The sequence below is a fragment of the Aphis gossypii genome, chromosome 1, assembly GCF_020184175.1.
Source record: "Aphis gossypii isolate Hap1 chromosome 1, ASM2018417v2, whole genome shotgun sequence".
Lineage (NCBI taxonomy): Eukaryota > Metazoa > Arthropoda > Insecta > Hemiptera > Aphididae > Aphis > Aphis gossypii.
In genome coordinates, this window is record NC_065530.1 from 65,811,600 (window position 1) to 65,824,846 (window position 13,247).

The 13,247-nt window shown below is 24.6% G+C and overlaps 2 protein-coding genes across 3 annotated transcripts; both read right to left on the reverse strand.

Moving 5' to 3' along the window:
• Nucleotides 1–1,536: 1,536 nt before the first annotated feature.
• LOC114119507 (testicular haploid expressed gene protein-like) lies at nucleotides 1,537–3,921 on the reverse strand. Its single transcript, XM_027981083.2, has 7 exons — nucleotides 3,822–3,921; nucleotides 3,613–3,765; nucleotides 3,343–3,542; nucleotides 3,154–3,268; nucleotides 2,960–3,070; nucleotides 2,757–2,895; nucleotides 1,537–1,756 (listed from the first exon to the last, which is right to left on the reverse strand). Exons 1-7 carry the CDS (start codon nucleotides 3,882–3,884, stop codon nucleotides 1,599–1,601), a joined length of 939 nt encoding a protein of 312 aa, XP_027836884.2. The 5' UTR covers nucleotides 3,885–3,921; the 3' UTR covers nucleotides 1,537–1,598.
• Nucleotides 3,917–11,130, reverse strand: LOC114119506 (lysozyme-like). Of its 2 annotated transcripts, none has more exons than XM_027981080.2 (4): nucleotides 10,968–11,130; nucleotides 6,023–6,214; nucleotides 5,837–5,910; nucleotides 3,917–4,296 (listed from the first exon to the last, which is right to left on the reverse strand). In XM_027981080.2, exons 1-4 carry the CDS (start codon nucleotides 11,038–11,040, stop codon nucleotides 4,165–4,167), a joined length of 471 nt encoding a protein of 156 aa, XP_027836881.1. In that variant the 5' UTR covers nucleotides 11,041–11,130; the 3' UTR covers nucleotides 3,917–4,164. The 2 variants fall into 2 exon arrangements, with proteins under 2 accessions (XP_027836881.1, XP_027836883.1); XM_027981082.2 differs by having other exon boundaries at nucleotides 6,023–6,211; nucleotides 10,968–11,123.
• Between the last annotated feature and the right edge of the window lie 2,117 nt (nucleotides 11,131–13,247).

The window sequence follows — 13,247 nt, forward strand, 5'->3', positions numbered from 1 at the left end:
TAATATGTTATTATTATTTTTTATTGATTGATTGAATAGATGTTTTTACTAAGAATACGACCATTAATTTCAATTTATATCAAGACGGAAATCGGCTGATTTCAGATTTTTTTATACAGTAGATTTTAATAAATATGATTTGAGTTTAAATAACTTATATTGTAGATATAATAATGGTTCAAAATATTAACAGATACAATAATTTTTTATTGACCTGTGCTATCATGTGTACTGTGAACAATATTATATATAGTATTTATATAATATAACGTCTATACAGTAGTTTTATAGTCAACTTGGCTTATTTGTATTTGAGGCTAATATTGTTTTACCACTATGCCACTCGGGAATACAATCGGATTTACGCGCATTAGATGCCAGATCCAGAGAAATATCCAGATTCAGGTCAAGTGTGACAACTTTGGTATACCCGTATTTATCGGTCGGTTAAAGATAGCAAGGACCCTAAGGAACATGTTCACCCTTAACAAACGACCATCATAACATAATATATTATAATCTACGAGGGCGGATAATCGAAAGAATATACACGAAACTTTTTATTCAGATTTTAAAAATACATTATATTTTTTTTTCATTGCTTTTCAATTACTCAAAAACACGGTCTGTGATTTACGATTCATCGACTGTAACGTGATTGAGTATTATTTTAATTATATGGATTATGGATAGGCTCATATAGAACTTGATATTCGTACCAATTCAAATATCTGTTTTGAAATAATAAAAAAAAAAAATAAAAATCGATAGGTATCGATAAAATAGATACCACCTTAACATCAAGTATCAGTTCTATAAAACTTTTTAAATAAAATTGATAATCAGAAATATTAAATACTTAGTTGTTTAAAAACATATGTTATATATTTCTATTACAATCTGTATGGAAAGAAACACAAGAGGGTGTTAAAAATTTAAGGATGGATTTGCACCACATTTTTGATTTTCAATTTTATTTAAAAAGTTTTTTTTTCTCATTTCAAATTTTCTTTTTTTAAAACTGTTTTAAATTGTAAGAGAAACATAGTTATTAGTTAACTAATTATTTTTTGTTAGTTACTAGTAATTTTTAGTATCATTGATCGTGATATTTGGTTAAAATTTTGTTTTTAAATGTTTCAATAATTGATTTTATATAAATATCATGATTTATCGCAGAATATCGAGTATTGGTAAAAAGTGATGCAAGTCCATCCTTAAATTTTTAACACCCTTGTGTTCCATTCTACATAGAATGTAATAGAAATATCTAACAAATGTTATTAAGCAACAAAGTATTTAATAATTATTATTTTTACCAATATTATTATTTTAAGTTTTATTAGTAATAATCATAATGTTTCTGAATAAGAAACAAATTACATTTATAAGAATAAAAATTATTAAATAAGTAGCTAGTTTATCACAGTTATCAGCTATTACTGTCACAATCAATTTGTATATAGATTATTTAACGTTATTCCAAATGTCTGCAAGGCATTATCAGTAATATAATATTGTATCAATAAAACAAACTTAATGTGTGCATAATTTATTATTTTGGAATAACATTAATCGTATTATTGTTGTACGGTGTTTTAATCTCTGATGATGGGTTTGGCCAATCGTTTTATTCTCGGTGAACACCAAGCTTTTAAAGCATTAGGATTGACTGAAAATGCGTCTGCTTTAACTTCAATCGTTTTTGGCGTTTCTCTAACTTTTGGTGTCGCCAATTCTTTGATCCTATCTGTAGCTGCGAATACACATAGAATAAAATAAATAATAAAATATGTTTTTGAACAATTTATTGTCGGATCTTTAAAAATTCGTTATTAAGATTTTATCGAGCTTTAAAATAATAATATTACATTTTAAATCAATTCCAAATAAATGTTTAAATGTATATATATATATATATATATATATATATATATATATTATATACATTATAAAATATTTTTTTTTTATCAATATTAGTGTTTGCTGACCTAGGAAAAATACTTGCTTAGTATATTACGTTACACAATATACACATGTGCAATATGTGTAGATAGCCATGTAAGACACATAATATATTTTAAATAAATGAGACTAAATTACGAAGAATAAATAATTAGAAAAAATTATTAATAGTATAGCAATTTGAAATGTATAGACATTTTTAAAATGTTTATACTAATCAATTAATATTATCTTTTAAGTAACCCATCACATTATTGCTCATTGCTCAGTGAATTAAAATGACACGAGGGAATAAATAGATAGTTCAATAACTGAAACTAAAAGAATTTTCAAGGAAACATTAAACATTGGAATAAGTATAAAGGAAGACATATTCAGAACACTATCAATTATTAATGCTTAATATTTATATGATCTAATTCAAGGCTGACGTAATTTAAACAAATTAGCTTCCTACCTACTATAATCGTTATTACGTATTAAATTTTGATTTGCAATAATTATATTATACAGGTTTGTAGACACATAATTTATATACATAATGATAATATGAATAATATTATTACATTATTTAAAACAAAAATACCACTCGCTAGTTTTTAATATTTTTTAAATTTATATTTTTGTCAATAAAAACGTTTGTATAAAACTTGTAGAGAGTAAAATATTTAAATGTAAATATATAGCTATTTATAGATCTATCGAATTAACTATTTTAACTATTTTAATTTTATTTTACCACCTATACTTTTATAGCATTCGTGATTTTCATATTATTATATTATAGTTACCAATGTATTTTTTTGCGTTTAAGAGTTTATCTCGTGGATCATAATTTAAATCCATCAAAGTCTGTTCATTTAATGGTTTAGCAACAGCCAAATGTTTAGTTCTATCAGTGGCATTATGTTTTAGGACTGAAATTTTAATCTAAAACAATTTTGTAACAAAATAAAAATAAATAAGTCACATGATAGACAACTATACTTGCTACCGTGTTTAATTCTTCAAATGTCCTTTCATTAGTGTTCTCGGGACGATTGGCGGGTTTCGATAGTGGTTCTAAGTATTTCATAATTGTTTTTAATGGTTTTTTGTTTCTTTTCTAAAAAAATAAAAAATAAATTATTATATAAATATTACATAGATTATAGTTTAAAACTATATCAAACAGTCCATATATATTACTGGTGCTAGCGGACTTGGCGGTGGTCGTCTAGCTGCACCAAATATTTTAAGTTTTTCCATATAAGCAAGCCATTCAATTTTGCTTTTAAAATGTTTTCGTTCAATTGTTTCTTCTCTTTTGTTTACAAAATTATAAAATATAAGTATTAAATTGTTTGTATTTAATTATTTATATTGTATATATATTACTCATCATCTATGAACGGTCTTGGTTGGGACAGTTTGATTAATCTACCACTAATTTTTTTAATTTTTTTTTTATATTTTTGTGATATAATTGGAGAGTAATAGCTTTCCCAATACTCGTTTTCCTTTTTAGGTATTGCTAAATATTCCAATCTACCTGTAAGTTTAGCTTTAAGAGCGGCAGGAGAAATCTCAAAAGGTCCCTACACATGATATTACCTATAAAGATATTTACAATTTTATTTATTAATTAATAAATTAATCATAGTCAACCTCTAGTTCTGGATCTGGCCATGGTCTCAATTTTCTACATATCGGTCTACTTAACATTTCCAAACGAACTTTTCGACACAAATCATTGCAATTGACTTTTGACTGTTTTGACTTTTTATTATGTTTTCTAACCGGACTTTTAGAATTTTTTAGCTATAAAAATTAAAATAAAAAGAATGCCTTATCAATGTCTTTGATACTCTATTTACCAGATCATTTGAAGATATTCCTAGGGCTCTGAGTAACTCGTTTTCATCATAGCGGTTCGCCATGTTTCTTTTACGAAAAATTTAAATGATAGAAATTTACTATACATGTATTTTTATTGATTTATCACATCACATTTGTTTTTATTAACATTTTATAATATTGTTTCTAGGCGATCATAAAATAAAATATTTAAATAAAAATACATTTATAATAAATTGTTTATATATATTAATTATAATGATAATAATATAATTTACTATATATTAAATTCTTATTTCTATTATTTTTCATAATATACGAGTATACTATATAAAATAAAACAATGTTTTAATAATATTTAAATTAAGATGAAATACAATTTCTAAAAACTTTATAATATGGAAGTGATGTGATCGGTCTTTCACAATTTGCTTCTCCGAAGTAATGTAATCGAACATAATCATCACATGACAATACGCGATCCTTATTGCAATCCTGAAAATATTCAATATTAGTCAGGTACATCAAATTGAAGTGTTATTAGTTATTAATTTCTATAAGTGAACAGAATATAGTTATTATTATACGTATAAATTGCACTTATTAAGTATTTTTTTTTAATATTTTAACAGTATAGTATTGAACACCATATTATTACTTTCATCCTTATGGATTGTTAAAATTTATAAAATTTTACTATTGAAACAGAAGAATTAAATTAAAATTAAAAAAAATTTTAAAATAACTGCTATGAAAAAAAAAATGGGGTTTTAATGAATTATTTATTAGCTAAGGTTGCACTAAATACTTACATAGGTTTGTGGATAACTATTATTATTATTATTTTTTTTTTTTGGTAAAACAATAACAACTATAGGTTTACAAGAATTTTTAATTAATGTTTCGATTTATATTTAATTTTTTTTATATGACTGATTTCAAAGTAATAATATTTAAAATATATTTTTATTAATCTATACTCATCGTATAAATTACAAAGAATCATAATGTATCAAATAATAATTACAATTAAATTAAAGAAAAACATTAACAAATAGATACCTAATAGATACTTTGTACAAGTTTAATTTGATGATGATTTGTGGTTGTTTTATCCAATACTTGTAAACTATGACAATAAATATACCTAATCAATGGGTAACAATGTGTTTATTGGTTATTATAAAATATTGTCGATATTATAAGTATACCCACTATTAGCATGAGAACATGACAATATAAAAACAATATTTTAGTAACATCTATGTAATTTGCATACTGTACATTTGAGAAAAATATACTTCAAACTAAGCTACAAATTATACACTGAATATATTAATTTAAATTTTTGAATAATTTCATCTAAAATATGAAAATTATTTTTAGTGGAACTTTATTTTAAGCACTATTATTGTGGAGCTTTAATAACAGATACTATCTATGAGCAAAGGATTTGTTTTAAAGAAGATAAAAATGTTTATAAAACCGAAGATTTATAAATTGTCAGACATAAATAACTACGTAAGCATCCAATATGTGTATATTGAACAAATTAGACAAATCAAGAAAGAATATCCAGTAAAATAATTTCCATTAAATATTATTTTACATACATTTTATACGTAGGTTTATGAAATATGATGCTATATACATCAGTGCTATACACAAATACTTATTAATTGTTCCTTACACAATTAAGGATATTGATAATATATTTTTAATTGTGCGTTTCAAAAAAAACATTTCAATAAAAAATAAACTGCTAAATATTATATATTTATATTATTTAAACAATAGTGAATAATGGTACCTATCATCAAAATGAAAGTATAAATATATTTTAATATTAGGTGTAATAGTTTTAAAAATTACACTACGTGTGAGCTGAGGTAATTTGTCAAAAACCACGCGTGTATTAAAAAACTTAAAAAACACATGTAATTAAATCGAATTAGATGAAAAATATAATGTAAAATTATACCTCTTTATTATTTTATCAATATATTCTATTTTTTTATGTTATAAAATCCAATACCTTTGCATATCTTTGTATGTACTGATTTACTGCTCTTGCTGCGCAATACGGGTCTCTGACGCACCTTTCAAATGCTGAAACGAAAAGTGTTCCAAAGTTTAACGACATAACAATTATGTGTCAATACGATACGATAACATATAATACGTATATTATTTTTAACACATTAAGTATACAACGTAGTACCTCCAATTCGTGTAGGGTCATCTCCTTGAAGCACAGGCATACCAGCGTCTTGCCAATAAATGTCACTCAATAAGAATACACCGCAATATTTAACTTCGTTTTGTTCAATGCATTCGAGTGTTTGATTGCATCCGGAAGACGCTTCGCACATACATCCAATACATTTTTCTGTCCATCCAGGTGGAAATTCTTCTATAAGAGACAATACATTTTTGAAACGTTTCAATTATAATACACACCAATAGGTACTTGTTTATGATATCATTAAGGTATTTGTATTAGAAGTTCTCGAGATTGACGTTAGTGAGTTGTTATTATGAAATTTTAAAGAACTCATTTAACTCTATTTTTATATTTACTTAATTCAATTTTATCACGTTGTTATATTATAATAATTCAACTTATAAAATTTATTAGGTCCGAAAACCCGTATTGGCTATACTTCATTTATTTTTTTCAAATGCAATATTATGAACGCTAGGTACTTGAATATTTTCATATGAAGAAAAGAAACTGCTACCTTTTGGGTAAGTTGGGACAAATCAATAAAATACAAATAAAAAGGGAGAGAGTTGTATGATGTCGTTAACTTAATGGTATACTATAAATTTGAGCCCGGAAGTTGCTTGCATTGAATTTGTGAAGTGCGTTAAAGTTAATCTATTATTGATAAAAAAACCTTATTTTTTACTTCAATATAAAATAATAATCTAAATAAAAATTATAAATGTAAAAAGTAAAGAAACAAAAATAATAAGACTCTAAGTGTAAATAACATTTTAAAATTTATCATAAAATCATATTTGTATAAAATGAAATAATATATTCGGCTTATTAAACAATAAACTTCCGATTTTTAGTTTCATGATTTTTGAAATTCATAAATTTACATATAATTTACATTATATTACATATCTATCATCATTAGTTTGTATTTCAAGAATGATATTATTTACTATAAAAACTGCAAGATTTTTATTTTAAAATTACAATAGTAATAACGATTGTAAATAGTTCTACTTCTATAGTCATATCATTAAGTTTATAGAGTTTAAAAGGGTAATATTTTTAATTTTCTAATAAATACGTATTTTTAAATATATTATATTATAATTTTAAAAATATCAATTAACATTAGAAAATTGTAAACAATTGCACATAATAATTTTTTAATTATTTTATGTATATCCATTAAATTTAAAGACTACGTCTGTCCCAGTTATCCATCTAACTTTACTTGTTTTTCACATAATGTAAATGCATCGTTTAAATTAATTTTAAACGGCGCTTAGGTAATTATATTAAAGCCTTTAAATTATTATTTTGATGAACTTAATACTATTAATTTGTAAAATGCAATCAGTTTTTGCATGATAACAACTTACTATTTACATAATATTGTAATCAAAAGTAATTCACGGAATAAGCACTCTTAATAGTCGTGTTAAAAATATCTTAAATATATTATGTTAACTTGCATGTAATTTTATAATAAAGAAAATTGATAATGTAGGTGTATACCAATTGATTTTTAAAAACTAAAAACTATTTTTTAGCATATTTAATTAAAGTATACTATTTCAGTAAATAAATTACTGTTTAAAAATATTATTAATATCCTTCAAAAAGTTTCAAGAGGTGCAACTTACATTATTTGTTAATAGTTATAAAGGGAATAGTGATTGGTGGGCGGGTTATTTGTATGATATAGATATTATTATTTAGTATTTTCTATTATTTCTCGTCAACTTGGATTTTGAAAATTCAGCACTTAGTCGTGTAGTGTATACTCAATATAATAAAATTAAAAACTTTGTAAAAATAAGATTAATGTATTAGTTCGAGTTAAGATTACAATATAAATTCTTATTTATTTTTTTAATAGTATTTTATTTATAGTCTGTAGTAATACTTAAAACATTTTTGTTTTGTTTATATCTCATGGTTTTTTAGACACTTCTGCTAAGTAAATTTGAATCATAATACGTATGACAAATTGTATGTGTTTTTATAATGGTTATAGTTTTAAAATACGTTATATATTAATGGAATATGTTGAGTTATTGTAAAAAATTATTCTTATAAAGTTTGTGTTTTTATACCTGGCTATAGTTATGTACATTAAAAACATTTGATGCATAATTTATTTTTCAAATATATATTACACGCTTCCCGCAATTATTATTTATTTATGATCTCTATTTTTAATTTTGTTTTGTAAAGTTATTTATATTTTGTAAAGCATAATGAGTATTTGATTCTAAGAGGCGTTAAAAGTTATTTTTAGTTTTTTTTTATTATCATTGTTATTTCAAACAAAAATGAGCATACCATGAATAATACCATTATTGTACAGCTATAGGTAATGGAATGTACCTACCTACTAATCAATGTATTAAAAACGTAAAAGAAAATACAGAAATTTGAAAAATGAACAATTAAAAATATTTACCAGCTATCTCATTTTAGTGTCGTTTAAATTGAGTATTTTTATCGCAATTTAGTCTTAGCGTTGTCCAACCCGCTTATTGAAGTCGTAGTTTTTTTACGCTTCTAATACAACTGATAACTTTGAAGATAATCTATTCGTGCATTGATATTAATTTAATTTGATAAAATTTATCATACGCGCAACAACTCTACAAAATAAATTATTTGGACAGTGCAAACGGTGTAGTGTATTAACCGAGAAATCGAGGCCATCGAATCATTATAACTGGACTAAAAAGGTATTGGGCGGCCAACCGACCTACGCGTTTTGGTAATGCTCTTAACTGGACGGAAATACCCACCACCGCGATAACAGGATACAGCAAACGGACGAAGTTGACAAATTATTATTATTGCCAACTGTACTATATTATGCGCATTATATGCATTTATACAGCTCTAAGAATTGGCACCGAGATTGAATACAAAATCAGTGTAGTAATAGGTACACGCTTTTGCGGAGTAAAACAGTATTAGGTACTTACAACTGTTATTTTCGTTATTCGTTACACGCGTCAATATATAATACAGAGGATTCAATACCTCCGCTTTATAGTTAAAACACTATCAGCACGATATAAAGGTTATAAATAATTAGCTAGGTGCCTATACCTATACTATAGACGTATTGATTGTCTGCGGGATGTATTGGAATCGTATGTGTTTTTTTTTTTTTTATTTATTTTTTATACAAAATGTGGGGACCCGAGCTTAAATATTGTTTTCTAAATGAAAGCGTCCCACTACGAGCTATTAATTTAATCGAATGCCGGTGCCAGTATTGTTATAGGTATTGCACAGTATCGCATTATGAGCGTATGTCGGTATGTATAACGACGTGACCATTAAAACCCGCATACACGCATTTTTAATGAAATAATATATATAATCGTAGGTACTTATAAGTACGAATAGTTGATAAAAAAAAATAACAAACGTAGAGCTTAACATGCAATTATTATTAAATCGGTCACAAATAGTTTTTTAAAAATAGCTTTTAATAATTTTCAAAGAAATGAGACAAAATATAAATCTGGGTATTATCCAATTAAAGTTAGACGTACTTAGCAGTGCGGAAACATTTTTAAAATTGTTAATATTATAAATGTTATCTTAAAAATAATGACGAAAATAAAATTTCACATAGTTAATGTTATAATATTATAATTTATAGCACTGTAATAATTATGTTCATAGCGTTAAATATTAATAATTAACCGTTTATTATACTTGAAATATTAATTGGAACGAAAAAAATTAATTGTTTAAATTTTTTTAAATTAAATAATATAACTTAATAAAATTAAAATAATGACTATACTTTGAAAGTTATAGACTAGAATATATAATTTACTTATATTTCATGTTTGTACTATTATAGCACAACTTTTGCGACTTTTAAGGACTTTATCACAACTAAATATTTTCAGTGGTATACAAAAGTTATACGATTCATTTTATAATGGTGACTCAAAGTTATAATAATATAACAATACATAGCAATTATAGCACAAATAATATGGGTAAATGAGTGATAATAATGTATATAATATAAGACTTAAACTAAATATATCATCGATAAGTATTAAATCAAATTACTATAAGCACGAGTGTAAAATTCAAGATATATATTTAAACAAATAAGAACATATTTAATACATTTATGTACATTTTTGAAAATAAAATACATTTACTTTATTGTCGTATTACCTATAATAATATTATAAAACGTATTACTAATGAATTTTATAAAATATGCACGTGGGTGAAACTGGAAATTAATGCATATACTATGTTACTGATTTTGGTCAACAGTATATTATTATTCATCATTATATTTTTGTATTACGTGTTTTATAATAGATATTCATCAATATTTAAATGTACAGAATTCTGTCTCCGCTTACGTTTGAAATATATTTGTTCAACAAATAACAAATTATATCATAAAACAACGGGACATACGTCGTATGCATACATCCTTGAATCTTAAACTTTTAACTGATATTTCATAACTTATTTAATGTTTATGATATTTGTTTAACTCAATTTTATCTATTTATAATATTATATTCTTAAAGTTTACATAATTAGCATAAAAATAATTCACACAAAACCAAAATAAAAAAAAAAAAAATTATGTAAAGGAAATTAAGTATAACTTAAATTAATTTTAAAAAATATTATTTTTTTTTTTAATAAATATTTATCTAAAATACAAGTGAGAAGTATTTACGTTAACGAAAAATTTAATTCATAACGAATATTTTTTTTTTTAATAAATATTTATCTAAAATACAAGTGAGGAGTATTTACGTTAACGAAAAATTTAATTTATAACGAATATATATTTTTTTTTTAATAAAACATCTTTGCGATATTTTGGTATGATGATCTAAAGTTATAGTTAAATAGAAAAAGTTAGTTTGTATGAGAAACAAAACATTACAATTACCTTGTAAATCGTTTTGAGAGAAAACCAACGTGACGAACACTATAAGTAACAGGAATTGTAGTAGCGCGTCCATGACATCCAACTGGTTCGGCGGATTTTTGCACAATGAGTGTCGTATAGATCACACGGGGTAGAAGATACCTATAGTGGCTAGTGTTTGCAAGTTGATACTAAAGTAGCCTGGCCTAGGTGTTCTCAAAATGTCCCCACCTGTAAAATTCTTGGAACCATTTCTAGGGCCACCTGTGGTTTATTTTACACACAAAAACCGTACAAATAATAAATGTTATTTGACTCATCAGTCTTCTTATACATATATTATCACGTTTTTACAGTAGGCAATAATACTAAATGTTTGCACTCGTCATAACCTTAAACATTTAAATATCATTTAACTATGGTCCTCTACATGTAATTTATTTTATATTATATGTGTATGAGTTATTGGCATAGTCTTATACTAGATACTGAACGAAGTGATGAATGTATTGATTTTACTATGATGTGTGTGTGTGTGTTTTTTTTTGCCTGTGTACACTATAACTTTTCGAAATAACGCTTCTATTAATACCTCAAGAGCGGTTTCCGTTTAAAAATGGAAAGTCCTTGGTGCATTATTATAGAAGTCAAAAATAAGAAGTTTCTAGTAGTTTAAAAAAAAAATCGGGAAAACCACAAAAAAGTGACGAATAAACGGCAATTTTTACGAAAAACCAGTTTTTGACAAAATCAACTTTTTTATATGGTTATAATTAAAAGACGAACCACTATAAGTACTTAAAATTTTCACAAAATGTTAGCGGTATCTATACCCGATTAGATTTTCAAAATATTCTGGTTTTTTTTTAGCTATTTATTGACAACTGAAATTTTCGATTTTTCTAAATATTTTATATTGAAATGTTGATACAAAAAAATTAAAAATGTAATACAGTTAACGTATAAATTCATCTAATTGTAGTTAAAAATCAAAAACTCTTAGTCACATTTTTTTTTTTATAAGCGTTTTAAGTTTAAATTTTTATGAAATACATCAACATCGCGAAAATTTGCAAGTAATTTTGTAGTTGGTAATTCATAAAATGTTTAGTATTTATATTCAAGGTTTAAAAATTCAACATAAAGTTTTCCATAAGTTTTCCTTCAAAAAGCTATAAAGAAAACTCGAGCGTCATTATAGGAAAAAATGTGATGAGCGTCTAAAATGTTTATAAAATTACGTAACAATAACGATTTATACTCAAACGATTTTAAATATTTGTTATTATTCAAAAAGTAAAAGTCGTAGATACTTGTCTTGACATTTTACCAGTCAGATATTAAGATTAAAGTTTCTTTTACGTAATTTAATTTTAAAAATATTTTTATAATTTTAAGGCTATTTATAGGCATTTTAAATATTCGTTATTTTTTTTATAAATGTCGATAAAATTTTTGGCTAAGTAAAAATACTTGGAAATTTAATACAAAGTTTCTCATGAGTTAGTTTTATAGTGATTCAAACATTTAAGAATACATAGGCTCAATTTTTTTATTAATGTTTGAAGTTCAAATATTGAAAAAATTAGTCAAAACCATGAATATTTGCAAATTATTTTATAGTTAAAATTTATAAAAAACTTTGTATAAATAGTTAAGAGTTGAAAATTTAATACAAGTTTTTTCATAAGTTTAGCTTACAATAACTATAAAAAAGTTGAGTGTTGCCTAATTAAAAAAAAATTATCTTAAGTCGAATATTTTGATTTTGAAGTGTTCAGATCATTAAAACATAAACCACTTTTTTTCACCTCCCAGTGAAAAATTATCCCCGTTCAAAATCTTTTTTCATGTACAATGATACCTATCATTGCATTCAAATTTAAAACATCCATTATCGTGAACTACTCTACGTCCGAGATTCACTCGATACCTACTGTACTGGAGTCGGTAAATTGCAGTCGGTACAGCAGAGCGTTACCCACTTGACGATCTTTTTTTTTTATTAAATCCACTCAATCGCACATTTCAAGGAATGTATTACATTCCCTCTAAAACTTACGAAAAATAATTCTACTAACATTTGAAAAAAATGTATTAAGAGAAAAGAAAAATATCAGCCAAAACCATGTCAAGTTTAAATAGTAAGTATATTGTATTTTACTTGAATTGTATATGACAGATGTATTGATTATTGATTTAGAAGTCATACAATACAAAACCAGAAGCAAATGTTCAAAATAGTATGAATTTTAAAAATTGGTCTTATCGAATATTATGAGTCACGGACACCGAACGTAT